At 37.4% G+C, this 15,885-nt stretch overlaps 1 protein-coding gene across 3 annotated transcripts; it reads right to left on the reverse strand.

Annotated features, from left to right (window-relative positions):
• Positions 1-929: 929 nt before the first annotated feature.
• Positions 930-15,437, reverse strand: LOC115422952 (6-phosphofructo-2-kinase/fructose-2,6-bisphosphatase 2-like). 3 transcript variants are annotated; one of them, XM_030139605.1, is made up of 17 exons: positions 15,298-15,437; positions 14,512-14,693; positions 13,405-13,530; positions 11,670-11,766; positions 11,318-11,384; positions 11,155-11,229; positions 11,015-11,071; positions 10,779-10,903; positions 9,724-9,931; positions 9,263-9,409; positions 9,054-9,158; positions 8,200-8,329; positions 6,290-6,352; positions 6,141-6,205; positions 4,227-4,427; positions 3,759-3,828; positions 930-1,470 (listed from the first exon to the last, which is right to left on the reverse strand). In XM_030139605.1, exons 2-16 carry the CDS (start codon positions 14,600-14,602, stop codon positions 3,775-3,777), a joined length of 1,611 nt encoding a protein of 536 aa, XP_029995465.1. In that variant the 5' UTR covers positions 14,603-14,693; positions 15,298-15,437; the 3' UTR covers positions 930-1,470; positions 3,759-3,774. The 3 variants fall into 3 exon arrangements, with proteins under 3 accessions (XP_029995465.1, XP_029995466.1, XP_029995467.1); XM_030139606.1 differs by having other exon boundaries at positions 14,512-14,709; positions 15,298-15,425; XM_030139607.1 differs by lacking the exon at positions 15,298-15,437 and adding an exon at positions 15,135-15,246.
• Between the last annotated feature and the right edge of the window lie 448 nt (positions 15,438-15,885).

Genomic DNA, 15,885 nt, shown 5'->3' on the forward strand with positions numbered 1-15,885 from the left:
ACGTTAAAGGAGTGATATTTTGCTTTTTTTAAAAATGGAATTATCCATTTTAAAACATTTCCCTGTGGTCTATTTAAACTGTAAATGTTATACTTAGGTCTCAATTCTTCAATAATTCAACTCCACAGGTCCATCTTCAACCCTATTTCTGGGTAATGATACCAGAAAGGTTGTTTTGAGCGCTGGCCCTTTAAATGCATATAAGCCACTTCACATCCCGCCCCCTCCAGGTTGTTGACTGTGTTTTCTGTCCCATTCAGCCACTTGTGTTCACTAATACATCCAACAACTGAACATTTTAGATAATTGGTTCAAAGTTTGGATATATTTTCAGTATGGACTACAACCGTTGCTGCTGACAAACAATTATGTCGTACTCTGAGAAATGTTCGTTAGAAGTCTTGACCTTATATGTGCAAATGTCGTGACGTAACTTGTTATAAAACGTAACAAATTAACCTGGAATTAAAACAGGTTGTGGAAATCCACTCAATTTTTGCCAAAATGAATATAAAGATAGCTTTGCAGCACCTGGAGGGTTCAAATTCAAATTTTTATCAACAATTAGAGTCCCCAAATACACAAATAAATGTACCAAAGACTAATAAAAGTGGGTTTAGCAAAATATGACCCCTTTAAATACACCTGATGATCACTTCATAACCTTGTATTCCTTTAAATGAAGGCAAATGACTGATTTCGGATTCATTTCATGACACAGCGCAAATTATCAGAGTAGATCTGAACACATCTCTGTTACATCAAAAGTACGTTAAGGTTACTTTTAAAGAAACAAGCATTAATAACTTAACATTTACAGTTGAACAGTTTGGATTACTTTTGGTATGATGCTGTGACAAATATACAAGTAGGCATCAGTGAAGAGAAATCATGCCCCAAGGGAAGGGAAAGAGACGCCTGTTGCGGCATTTTTTTATAGGACTAGACCACACATTTCATTACTTTTTAAAGCTCGTATCCACCCACATTGTTTGAGTAGGTGCAGGAATGAAACTACAAACTCACTTGTGATTTAATTTTCTTAAATTAGACATCACTCACTTTACATTGTCCATCTGAGGTACGATGTACATTACCTGGGAATGTATAAAAAATAGCTTAAAAGAAACTACAGCGGATAATCTAAGGCTGTGCACAGTTTTCCTTACAGAGGCACTCTCTTCCACTAAAACTCAAGGCAGCATCCACTGAGGTATGTCATTCACAATCAGCATGTTCTAATACAGCATATTACTGTAGTCCTTCCAAATATTTACATTAGAAATCTAAACTAGGGCACAGTCCAGTTTTTAAGGCAAAAGTACATATATTTTGCGCTAACAGACTCTTCACAGATACTACATATTAGGATGTGGCAATTAAAACAGTGCTTATGGATTTAACTGAAGCTGGCTGGTATTTCCCACTGCTGGTCCTCAGAACTGGTGATGAATCCATGTGGATGAAAACCTAAGAGAAAAGGTGAAATAAGAACGTCAAATGAGAGGACCCGACAACAGACTAAATCAGGTCCGCAGTTTCCAAGTCTGAAATCAGAATTTTCCAGGACATCATGATTTTGAGTTATGAGAAAACCCCCCCACCAGTTTTCTAATCTTATGTGGTATTTTGTTGTGTCTTCACAATTTGAAGATAATATGTGTTGAGTTAGTTGAACATACTCGTAGATATGAAACAAGAGCTGTGAAGATCAACTGTATGTAGTAAAGCAGCTACTTAGTTCAAAACTGTTGAAAACATTTCAGACACTTGCTCTAATGCAGGGGGGGTCAAACTCCTTTTAGTTTAGGGGCCACATTCAGCCCAATATGATCTAAAGTGGGTCAGACCAGTACAACGATAGCATAACAACAACTCCATACTTTTTTCTGTTTTACACTGAAAAACATAAAATTACATTATGAAAAATTTTACATCTACAAACTATTCTTTATACAAGTGGTGCCAGGCACCACAAACCCCGCCCCTCGCACATTTTGTAGCTTATTTTGGCATCGATCCAAATGATGTCATCATGCCCATGCATGTCCTTATGTCAGCATATCAATTACCTCTATGTATGTGCCAAGTCTGAAGTAAACTGAAACAAAATTGATGCTTTGATAGACATTTGAAATTTCGCCCATTATAAGTAGAAATTATGTAGAATATGTAGAAATTTTTAAAACCAGGCTCAAGACCCACCTTTTTAATTTGGCTTTTAACTGATGCTTCTGTTTTATCTACGCAAAGGTTTTATAGTTATATTTAATATATATATCTTAAGATTCTTTTAACCAGTGCTTCTGTTTTATCATTTTAATGTTTAATATTTTTATTATTTTCATATATGTCTTAAATTTAGCTTCTTTTAATCAGTTCTTTTATATCTTTTTAATGTTTCTTATTCTCCGGTGTTTCATCAGAGGGAGCCCTCCATGCCGGGGGGCGGCTGTGGACTCCGGGGGCTGTGGCGCCTTCTCTCACTGGGGTCCGCTCCTTTCTGGTGGGTGGGGGTCCCAGTTGGCCCTCTCCCGCTAGTTGGGATGCGGGGCTGTGTTGCTGGTGCCTGGTCGCCGGGGTCGGCGGCTGCCTCCTGGTGCGGATGGCTCCCTGAGACAGCGCCTCCTAAATTGATCTTTTACCTTTACTTGTACATTTTTGTTCTGGTCTACCCGTGCTCAGTCAGTCTTCTTAAGTATGTGTGAGCTTGTGGGTTTGCATGTATATGTGTGTGTGTGTGTGTGTGTGTGTGTGTGTGTGTGTGTGTGCGGGTGAGTGGGTGGGTGTGGGTGGGGGGCGGTACTGATTTTTAAACTGATATGTAAAGCACTTTGTGCTACAGTTTTTAATGTATGAAAAGTGCTATATAAATAAAGATTATTATTATTATTATTATTATTATTATTATTATTATTATTATTATTATTATAAGTAAAAATAAAATTCATAAAAAACTTGAAATTTGACCTATTTTTCCCAAAATGTAATTGCATCTATTCTGGGTCACTGGCAGTCTACAAACCCAGTTTGGTATGAATTCAAACAATAGTTTTGTTGCTAGAGTGTTAACAAACAAACAAACAAACAAACTGAACTGAAAAAAATACCCCTTGCATGGGGGAAGGGGTAAAAATGTGATCAACATGAACAACCTGTAATTTCTAAAGTAAAATAAATGTAATTTTAACAATATTATGCCTCAGTTTATCATTTACATGTGCATTACAACTTACAGCTCACAATGGATCTACAGATACACAAAACATTTAGTAACTGGCAGAATGTTGTGATAATTACACTTTTTTTCTTAAAACATTTCAGGCTGTTCATGGTTTTTCGTGAAAGACAGTTTATAAATGTAAATAGGTTATTATAGTAGTATTTTACTGGTGTGACCTACTTGAGAAGGAAAATGTGACCCCTGAACTAAAATGATTTTGACACCCATGATTGTTAATGTTTACAGTGCAATTTTTACATTTCACTAATTCATCCTATGGGCTGGACTGGACCCTTCAGCAGGCCTTTCAGCTTTCACCTTGGACTGCATTTTTCTTTCAGGTATGAAAGCATCTGGATTTTGATCACTTAGAATATGTAGTACAAAAATATTGATTTGATATGCTGCTAATGGCTCTATATATTCATTACTAGAAATCCAAGTAAAATAATGTGCTTTTCTTCCAATTGCAAAATCATTGTCGACCACTGAAGGTAATCAATATGGTTGATCAAAAGTTTTGTTCTGAAAATACCTGATTCTGTGCTTCTTCAATTCCGAACACAGTCATCTGCGTCTGCTGCACTGAATCCATTTAGACAGTCCTGCAGAGTGAAAAGGAACCAGAGGGAAAAAGCAGAGGACATGACCAAAAATAGGAAAAAGGCAAACCAAAATAGAAAAATTTGTTTTAACTTGCAATGACTAAACTTGAGCCAACAGTGAAATGTGAGGTCACCAACTGGACTAAGAATTGGCTGGAGACAGAAAAGGAGCATTTTGTGGTCACAAGTACTTGGAAAAAACCACCAAGATGTTGATGAAAGGCACTTTTGTTTATTAATACAAGAAAATAAACAGTGGATTTTTTGTCTTTTTGAACCCTCAATGCCCCTGAATGAAAATATTACCTGTCAGGTATTTTTTTCTCCTGTATCCTGTTTATGTTTTCACTCAGTTTAAAGGGCTTTAAATCTTTCTTATAAAGTATATACTCACTGACCTGGCTTTGAAACAACTCTGGTCCTTCAGATGCCTCTGAAAACGGCATGCTGGGTAAAGTGGGGGCATGTGACGTGCGGGGCTGTGGAGGGTTGCCTGCGCTGTACAGTCGAGGTCGTTTAATCTGGTCTTGGCTGGACAGGGGAGTGAAACTGTTCCTTCGGAGGAATGCTGGCGGAACTGTATCAGCTCTGACTTGTTTCTAGTCAGTTAAAAAAAAAAAAAAAACAGAGAAGGCGATTGTTGAAAGTGTTTACTTTGTTATAGTAATTAAACTTCTCCCACAGCTTAATAAATCTCTTTGGGAGTAACTGTGAAAAGCTAATAAAAGACAAAACAAGTCATCAGACAAACAACTATAAATATAAAAGTCACTGTTATGGTTGGTCTCAGTAGACAGGATATTTCTCACCCTGTTTAAGAGGTTCTTCAGTAAATGTGTGTGTTTGTGTTTTAACACCCACTCTGTCTGGGAACTGTGGACAAAACACTCTGCGCTAATCAGCAATGAACATAAAAGGCAATAAATGTGTAAAAGGTATTTCATTATGATTTTTTTTGTCTTTACTGTGAGTCTGACTCCTTTTCTATTTGGCAGACTTTCTCACTAATGCACCTGCAATAAGTCAAAGGTCTGAGAGGGTGTTTGATGAAGAAAGTATTAAAAATAGAAAGTCCAACAAACTGGTATTTATAAAAACAGGAGTCATGACAACACATTACGTATGGTGAGACTGGATTCCCAAAATAAAATACAATGTATTTATAATTTTATCTAGTCTTTTATTCTTTTCATAAATATTGGAAGCACTATTTTACATATTTAATTTTTAAGAACACTAAATTACACCCTAAATTTACAGCTATATGGAGGACAAAAAAATTCAAGATGTGTCTGGTTTTACAGTGGATGGATTTCCATTGAATACCAAACGAATCTGAAAAGTTGCAAAAGTGAAATTGCTTCTTTCAATGATGGGTAGGAAGGGATAATGGCTTATTATAGTTCATTCATAGAAGCTGTTTGGGTTAGATTAAAATTGTTGTTCTCAAAGTGCACTGTATAAAGGCAACTGCCTATTACCTTTCAATTAGAACTCTTGGAAATATTGTACATGTTAGATATTACCATGCGTGTATGAAAATCCAATAAAAACATTTACAACAACAAAAAAAAAAAGTGAAATTGCTACTTATGTGCATTTCCATGAAATGGTTTAGGGAAAATAATCTAGAGTATTTTATCGTGCCAGCAGGTGGCGCTGCAAGCTAAATTAGCATGCTTTAATAAAATGAGTGGAAGCAGAGCATTACGTTGTCGTATTTCATCTAAATCAACCATTTATGTTGAACGTTCTTTAATTTTATTTGCAGATGACAGAGAGATTAATAATTTTATCAGGATATCTGTGAAGACTTAAGTGTATTTACTCTGAAACAAACAAAACAAAAACATCTGAAGTGAGCAAATGTTTTTCCATGTAGATACAAATTTTATGATGTAAAATTTCCGGACATGTGCATAATATCATTATTGATCTGATCTGAGACTAAATCTGTGTGTAAGTTTCAGTGATGAACCTTCACATTTTTACTGCACCTGGTTTCGAGACGTGTGAGTGGAGACTAGAAATCTAAGTTGTGAAGTAGCAGTGAGTAGATTTGGCTTAAATTCTTAAGACTGGCCCTGTTTAAGTGGTTAAACCGGTGTAACAGGCCAAAGTATACCCCTGTCCAGACTATACCCAGGGTATAATCTGGCCATGGCCACTTTAACTGCGAGTATATTCCAGCCTGGGGGTATAATTTGGCCTGTTACACCGGTTCTTCAGGCTGTTTGCAAGAACTGGCAACTGAGGAAAGAAAACTTCAATCACATCTTAGTTACGTCACAACAAAAAGGTCACAAACTTACTAATGGTCTGTCCCTGTGAGTGTTGACGGCCTTCACCTTCAAGTCGAACATGTCCACTTTACACCCTGTTAGATGGAGACATGTCATAGCCTAGCCAACCAAAGGAAAAAGTGATGTTTAGCAGAGTTATAAACACTGCAGGAACTCACCATAAGCCACAGGGGTGAGTTTAAGGACAGTGTGCAGTGGACACTTCATATACGGGAGGTCAGCTGTGCCAAGAAAAAACAAAACTATAAGTCAGACTCTGTGATGTGGTTTAATGAAGCCATGTTTGTGTTTTCTCCCTCAGTCTAGCAGGTTTTTGACTTATGGTTGGTACAGTACAGACATCTGTAAAGTGCTTTTTCTTTGAGGTGCAGGATACTGTGTAAGGAATGACTCAAAGGGAGGATGCAGTGGGATAAATGCCCAGGCCACAGTAATTGAACTGTGGTGTTTCCATTAAACAGATGGCACAGCAGTGACCACTTCCTGCAGTGAATGACAAATAAAAACCTGCATCTACATCTAATCATGTATTTTTGAGCCACATTCTCCACTGTAGGGATCTAATTTGAGTCCAACTGTTTTAAAATGCGGTACATACAATATTTTTGTCGTATAAACACAAAATCTTAAAGGAGTGATATCTGTCATACAGTATGTTACACCGATAATTAGTCTATGCAAAAGAGTCTAATTTGATGGATTGTTTTTGTTTTTAAACTTAGATTTCAACAAAATACTTTTTATTTCTATGTTTACTATGACTCTTACTACTGTAACTTGTCTTTGAGCTGCACTTTATCCTGTTGCTGCCTTAGTGAAATTCCCTGTTGTGGGGTCAATAATTTCATCTTATCTATTATAATTATTATTATTATTATTTCTGTAATATATTCAGCTCACTGCAGTTATAAGCCAGTCTACTACAATTAGAACTGCACTAGTTTTACCGGGTTTTGGGCCTGGATCCTAAGAATGACACAACACTAATCTAACATTACTAACAAGCTTTCGAGGCCTGTCCTTAATCCTGTTACATGAGGATGCTCAGGTATGTTCGTCAGCACAGAAGGTCAGATGACCTGTAAAATCCACTGACTTTCCTGCTGATTATGGATTCTGAGCACTTTTAAGATCAATTATTTCTGTATAATAAATGCAAATGTTCCTGTATAATTAAATCTATTTCAAGAGTGTCTTCAACTGCACTCTCAGAAATGTTTAGTTTGACAACCCTCTGAGGAGCAATATGGCTTTGAAACATTTACATAGTGTTTTAGTCTGATTAAATATCACCTTGAGAGACAATTATATTGGTATCTTTATGAAAAACAATGTACTTCTAGTCTTCCACTTCTTTCATTTTTCGCCTCTTCATTTGAGACACTTTGATAAATTATTCTAAAATATGCTTCATAATCAGCTTTCTCAACCGGTAGATTATAGATTTGTTGTGGATTTGTTGCAAAGTTTTTGATTAAAATAGATCTATTTAAAAAGCTTAGTTCTCTGACGCCATTCATTTGTACAGACGTGCGTTCACATTGTTGTTCAAAAGCAAAATATAGCATGAATCTCACCTTGAGTGTTACATTTAGATTGGTAAACAATGAATTCCAAAGGGACTGAAACCCCAGTGTGAGCTATGCCAGAACTTGAAAACAATGAAGGAAAATCCTGCACAATCTCACTTGTTGAAAATTTACTGCAATGTTTCAGTCTCTTTGGCCTTCATTGAGTGAGCAGCGTCGAACACGTGCCACTTTCAGAATCAAAATACCAAAACTTAAATGTCACATACAAGTAAAAGAGCTTCCACAAATGTGTGTTAAGTGGAGACAGCTCACTTTGGCCTCATGTATTTGGTCGGCAGTCATGATTTTTACTCACATTGTAATAATATGCTCTAAATGCTAGACTGAAAATAAGTGTTTGCTGGCATGAATTCTACAAACGTGTCAGGAATTAATGGTGATCCAAGGTGACACTGGTTGAGAAGTGCTGTTGTATGAATAAAGATGTATTTAGAATGTAAAGCAATCAAGACAGTATAATTTTCTTTGTGTTTAACCTGCACTCTTGTCCAGGAAGTAGGCGAGCAAGCAGCGCATGACAGCCTGATGACAGATGACCAACACGTTGCCCTGTCGCTCCAGCTCCATGATGACTGGCTCCAACCGCTGAACCAGGTCCTGGTAGGACTACAGACAGAGGATACAAATCAGGACAGTGGTTTGAGAATTACACACTTATATGTGTTCAAGTATTTTTTTTTGTTTGTTTGTGGGAATAATTTCAAAGTCACACAAAACAATGGATTAGTTGATAGCAGAGGCTTCATTCATTTAAACCAAATTATGATCAGAAAACAGCAAAGGTAAGACTAAATCCATGATCACTGCTTCATCATGTGACCTTTAGTTTTACTCTTCTTTGTCTCGTTCCATCAGTTTTAGTAGTAGAGAAATAATACCTGTACTGCTGGATCTACTCAGTGTTAGTTTAGCGGTCCAAAATTTGTCACATTGGTCTGCTGTTTTCTGAAATTATTCACGACATACGCTGGTCTGGGACTGATAGTTTGATTTAGATATTTGCTCATTTAAGTGCTTGTTGTTTGGATTATGTTCTGTTGTCTGACATTATATTTTGTTGAGTTTTTAGCTGATGTTCTTCTAGTGGTGTGGATGTATAGAATATATGTATTGCAACAGGCACAGTAGCGTTACCATGGTAACAGAGACAGAACTGTGGTTGCCTTAGGTACCGGAGGCAACTGGGCTTAATTAACTCCTTTAGCATCAGGTTGTAACTCAAGACACTGTAAGGGGTATAAACATAATGGATTCTACATGACATAAGCTACACAAACACACATCTAAGATTCTCTACATAGCTAATCACTCTAGAAAAGTGACGATTTACCTCTCCTCCTGGGTAGCGATAGTGGTACTTGTCCTGGTCCCTCATGGCATATTCCTCTGGGTATGTTTCCTCTATCATCTTGTATGTCATCTCTTCACACACTCCCTATAACATAGAAAAAAAAAAAAAAAATCAGTAAAAACATTTCTTTATTTACTATAAACAGGCTGTTGCTGTGTGACTGCTCACTACTATGACAGAGGACATACAGCATCTATTTCATTCAGGATTTTCCACTGTTCATAAGGAACCCCCAGCTCCTCTGCCGTCTGAATGGTACGCCTTAGCTGACTCGTCCAAACCTTCAGGTCCGTCAGACTGTGTTCTTCAACAAAAGACTTCAGAGCTACTGAAAACTGAGAGTAAATAATGAGACCTTTAACATGGGTTTAAAAGTGGAGTGTGTGTTACAACACTAACAAAAGCATAAATACTGCCAAGAATTTAGATGATTGACATGCTGATATAATTCTTTCCTTAAAGGCCATGACATCTTTATTTGTAACAGCAGGATTTTATTGAAGCTATTGAAGGGTTTATTGAAGCTGACAGGATTTATGTCAAAAACCGCATGTGCAAAGTGTTATCTAATAGTTACCGCCTGCTTGACATTTCATATCGTATAAAAACATGTTGTTTTACTGTCCATAACTGTCTAAATTAGAAGCACCTGCTTCCCGTTGTCAGACAGCTCAGAGTCTCCTCCGATGCGTCCCTCCACATTATGATGGCTCTCTCCGTGCCGACAGAGGTAGATGGAGTGGGAGTGGACATGGATATTCATGAGGTAGTAGACAATCTTACTCTGGATGTAATCCTGTACCCTGTTGACTAAGAAACGACGGCCAACATTGATGACCTGGATGAAGGACAAGTTCCTGTAAATCATAAAGAAAACAGGACAACCGAGGGTCATTCAGTAGAGGATAAAAAGTGAAGCCTTTCAAAAGTTACACAAGGGAAGGAAAGCCTTTTTTGAAGTTTTGGTGTAGTCTAAACATGCGGATGTAATCAGACATTTCTATCAGATACTCCGGGACATTCTGTACAAATAACTCAATGTCAGGGGAACTTAACACAGCTGTAGAACAGATTCACATAAACAGATTTTCTGGAAAGGCCAATTAATGAATGAATATTATTGTTGACTTAACCTAAGACCCAGCTATGGGTTTTCTGTCCACATTTGTGGATAAGAGTTTCACAACTTTATACAAAAAAAAAAGAAAACTGTCCACCACAAAGGACATTCCATAAAAAATTTAAAAACTGCATCTGAAAAAACTGTTGCATCATGATGTTTCCAAAATAGGCACTTATTTAATAAAAAAAAAACAAAAAAAGCTTGGAATTTGCTGACATTTCCTGGGTCTCAGGAGGATAGGCAATATACATCATTACAGTAATACACATCGACCAACAGTTGAATCTTTTAGAAAACTTAAAAAAGAAAAAAAAAAGCACCCTTGGAATCAATGTTATTTTCCTTGAACTACATGGCCTTATTACATTTGGGATCAGCTGCACATATCAGAGATCAACAACTACCAGATAATAACCATCTGTTCGACACTACAAATGAGCTACTGTTCCCACCTACTGGATAACTTCTGTAAGTGCATGTTCATTCAGTGTCTTCATTATGCACACTGAGTTTTGCAACTGTTTGCAGACATTAATATTAAACAAAAAAAAACCTGCATGAGTTTTGCTTTAACATCTTACTTGTCATGTTCATCAGGATCCAAAGGTTGGTAAGTTACTTTATAACACTCTATTCTCTTCAGAAAGTCCTCCATGACACTTTCTCGGCCTCTCTCAGGGTAGTCTGGACTGGACACTTTCACATCCTTTGTGAAAAAGACCGATGTGTAGAGGTTACTCAGTAAAATAGACACTTCTAACAGTTCAAGTTAAAACGTGTGTCCATAAAATCTTTCAAGAATAAATACATCATTTACCAGGATATTTGCAGCAATAACATCTGGATCATCACAAATGGATTCCACAAAAAAAACCTGCAAACAAAGTCAGCCATAAGTGATTCACAGTTGTGAAAAATCTGCAAATTGATTCAGCTAATATTATTAACTTCATTAACCTTGTATGCATTATCCTTCACAAAATTAAGGATAAGTTCTCTCCTTTCTCTGGTGGTGTTTGTGGCATCGAATACCTGACAGAGCAGAGTACACTCAGGCCTATTAACAGGTTTATTAAAAGCAAACACAAATACACTATTGCTTGATTTTTTGCATTCTTACGGCAATCTGTCCTCCTTCCTCATTTAGGTAAGACTTGACATCCTGCAGTGCCACCAGAGCACACTGTCTGTGGAAACAGCAAGAACACTGATCACAATATTGAATCTATAAACACATGATCCACTATAATCAAAGCACCCTTTATTAAATGAACACCATCCAACAGAGTCATTTAACAGGCTGTCCTTCATTGAAAATACCCAGTACATTCAGATCTGCAGTGCTTTGTAAACAATACCGTGTTTTTTATAGGCTTAAATAATCCTTACAGCCGTCCTTGTGTGCTAAATCTGAAACAGAGCTCCGTCTAGTACTGATTTCTAATTCCACACAAGACTAAGAAGATACTCACTTTCTAATTTGCATTGCTTCCTTGTTGTCATGTCTAAAGAAGTCATAAGACTTGTATGACTTCACGGCTTCCCTCCTATAAACTCCAAGGTTAAACACTGCAAGAGAACCAAGGGGGACGGACAGGACAAGACACAAAGAACCAACGGAAAGAATTAGAGTCTGTTTTCTGTTGAGTTCCGACCTTTACCTCAGTTGTTTCTGGCAAAGCAGTTCTCCTGCATTCCATGTATCTAATAACAAACTGTAAGCCTACAGCTACAAACAGTGGCTCTGATGGGCAGAATTACAAATAAAAACATGACTTTCATCATATTCTCATTTAAAAGTGCGATACGTAGTATTTATACTTTCTAATATTCAGTTATGAGTAGTATCATTAGAGTGTTCAGAATGAAAAGACCTGTACTGAACTGTAGAGATGTGAACTGAGTATTTTTCCCCAACGGTTTGGAAGACTTGTGACCACTACTGTCGAGTAGCGATTTACTCTGTGGGTCTTTTTGGGTGTTTAAAAGTAATGACACAGGGCCTTTACCCAAAGTGTCAGAAAACGATGAGATGGAATGAGAACCACTAAGAAACAACTTTTAGAGTCAAATAAAGTGACAAAATGATAAAAACAAAATAGGAGTGCCGTGGTTGTGTTGACCACTGGACACAAATCTAAATGAAAAGAATGGAGCTGAAATCACAGTGTTTCTTCTTCATGGATGAGTTTGCTTATGAAGCTTATGAAGGTATAAACTTATTGTGTGGTGTTATTATCTTTGTTAAATTGTCTGTTGATCCACAGTTCAAACTAAACTGGGACAGTTCTGACTTTATTCGGACAATTCATAACAGATCTTTAGTGCAGCTACTGACAACTCAAACTGTACAGAAAACAAGAGGTGATTTTACTGCGACTGTTTTGTGTCTAAAAACAGAGCAAAGCTAACAGAGCTATACTGTAAACTATCAGCTGACACAGTTACCTTTTAACGGCTATCAAAATAGTTGACTGAGTTTTTTTATTTGAAAAAGAAAACTTGATAATACCATAGTAATAGTGTGTAGCTTTAAACAATGAGCTTTATACTTTGTTCAGTGAGTGATACAGTCTGTGAACACATAGCATTATTTTGTTGGCTGTTTTGGTTGTCCTAAATGTGGTTGAGTGTGCGACTTCCCCATGCTGTTGATTGTTTGGAGCATTAATCTACATATAACCCCTTTAAATATTACTTTGGCTTGCTGTCACTTCATTACCCTTGTCCCTGAAAAGGACAGCAACTGGATTTGACTGTTTGTATCATAGACTGCACTGGAAAAAATCTAAATCTTACGAAGTGTATTTTTCTCATTTCTAGTCAAATACCTCATCGCATTTAAAATAAGACATAATCACCTAAAGAGTAACTTTTCAGTGAGATATAAGAACTAATTTCTAGACAATAGATCTTGAAAATTTTATTTCAAGAAATCTTCCAAAATAATTTTCAGTTGTTCCACTGGCAGATTTTTTTTGGTTTAATTCACACAAAAATATCTTGTATGAATTTTTTTATAACTTGTTTTTAGAGAGGCATTTTTTCCAGTGTGTAGAGCATGTGTGTACATATGTCTGTCTTCCTTCCTGTCTATCCATCTGCAACAGGTTGAAGATCTGCAAACTCTCAACTATTCTTCCTGTTTCTTACAGACGGTTCAAATATCACATTATGCATGAAACTCAAACTGTCTTCTTCACTGACCCTTAGTTGGCACTCCGATCCAATTGAGGTAGCGTGTCAGCTTCTTGGACATGTAGGTTTTCCCCCTGGCAGGCAAACCAATCATCACTATCACTGTTGGAGAATTGGTCATGTAGGATGCCCAAGCTGCAGGTCATTTGCATGCATAGAAACCACAAACAGAGATTTTAATCGTTAGTCATGCAAGGACAATATGCCCTACATCTCTTCTCATCTAAGATTTACAGTATTTTTTTTTCCACTTAAACCTGCTCCGTATATACAGACTTCATCTTAGATATATTTGCACACAGTATGTACTGACAGCAAAGAGAGGGAATGCTGTAAAACAACCCAGTGTCACACCTGCATCGTCCAGCTACAAACTGGTTAAAGTTTTGTCCAACGTCTCACTCATATCATCAACATCTTTCACATTCTTGTCAATGTTTATCAAAGTCTGGCTGCTTAGAAACCAGGTTAAGTAATCCACTGTAACATTGTTGCCGTGACTGTCAAATGGAAAATTTTTGAGCTGAGTTTTTTCCTCTACTTTTTTCAATGTCCACAAAAGGCCATCTTCAGCTGGGAGAAAATAGATCTGTCAAAACAAAGAGTTGGCAAGACCAGACTTGACCCAAGATTCTCCAAATAGATTTGCAGCTTGAGAAAGCAGGAGGAAGGAGTAGTTACTGTGCTTATACCAAATTTTAAATGCATCTCACATTTCTGAAGAATGATTTCTAAGAGGGCTATGATGAAATGACGCTACAGTGACATTTTCCCTAACTGACAGTAGAACATTAACCTGTCGATGAAGTATTACCATCACACAAAGGTATGCTGCTGTAGGACCTGCCTTTACAAATACACCCGCAGCAGGAGGGTCAAATGGTTGACATTTAACAATAAGTGGAAACCTTATCATCTTGTCTTACCCAAGGGCAATGTGGTATGAAAGGCTCTTACAAGAAACACTCAACTTGGACCCTAGTGCTTCTATATTCAATTATCTAATGACTAACAAATACTAAAAGGTGCACAGGGTTCAGTTATTAATGCAGAACAGGTTAGAGCATTCTTCCTTGGGGCAGAGCTGCTGCTGCACAGGAAAAACAATGTACTCACAGCATTTCTTCTCGTTGACCCTGACGTCCGTCCTTTTGCTTTCAGCTGAGCCATCTGATGCAGCAGCAGGTCTCTGCTGCTTGTCAGCCATGTCCAGGCCCTTCAGAGTCCTGCTGTCCTTTGATAGTTGGCCTGATAACTCAATGAACACTGGTCAGTGGTGAGATGAGGTCAGCATTTCTCTGTAGAGGACAGGACATAGAAGGATCATCATAGCAACAGCTCACAGATGATACAGCAGCTGGGCTCATAGAAGCAACAGAACACCTGACATTCTTTACAAGGTTGTGCAAAGTTTTTTTTCTTTCTGTTTCCTTCAGTTTTATCTTATCCTATGGACCAAGTTTTTGTGTCCTTAATAAAGGTCGAATGAATGAATGTTGCAGTCTATGCTTCGGACAAAAAAAATAAATAAATAAATAAATAAAAACTCTTCTCATCATTCTTTGCGTCTACAGTGTATGAACCTGACAGTGACTGTATGTCAGGAATGTGCACTATCACAGGGAAACGGAAATTCGTTCAAGTGGCACAATACTCAGGTTTAACTGCGTCAAACCTGGGAACTCAAACGAGAATTATCTGTGTAACATATCTGACATTCCAACCTGTAAATACAGTACCTTCCTCCTTCACAGCAGAAGTTGCATCAATGTGACATCTTGTCACATTCAACACCATTCGCAGTAGTCACGGCCTTCAAACTTCATCACTTCTGTTTTTACCACAGGACTGAAAATAACAGAACAGTGACCGGAAGAGGACAAATACAGTTCCGTTACTCACCAACAGACAGCAGGTGCAACAGAGGTATTGTTATTTCTTCGTTACACTTGTTCCATCAGACTGCTTTCACGCCGCTAGACACTAACCGTCGTCTTCACGGATGTCGTAGCTCCTCCCACCCGGCGTCTGCACCCACCGGAAGTACAACAATGCAAAATCGCCGCAGTGTAACCATACCTTCCGGTTGGATTTTCAAAATAAAGTTTTGACCCTTGAAATAAAGGTGTTTGGGACTCAATCTGTATTTGGGTGCTTCTATGAAACTGGGTTCATTTTGGTACCTGGCACTTTACCAGCTTTTTTAGACCCAATAATAAAAGAGAAGGGTAACACTTTATAACAGGTACACACTATGAAGTATTAGTTGAGCATTAACAAATACTGAATTCATCATTTATAAAGCAGATTTCTGACATGAATACTTATTAGTATATGGTTTATAAGCACAATTATAAATGTTCTACTAATCATTCATGATCATAATCATTCATCATTCAATCATGCACTTTGTTTGATAATCCCATGTGCTGTGTCTTTCCTTTGTTAGAATAACTGACACTTTTGTGAGTTTTTAGGCATTGCCAACCT

Source organism: Sphaeramia orbicularis, chromosome 7 (assembly GCF_902148855.1).
Source record: "Sphaeramia orbicularis chromosome 7, fSphaOr1.1, whole genome shotgun sequence".
NCBI classification, from domain to species: domain Eukaryota; kingdom Metazoa; phylum Chordata; class Actinopteri; order Kurtiformes; family Apogonidae; genus Sphaeramia; species Sphaeramia orbicularis.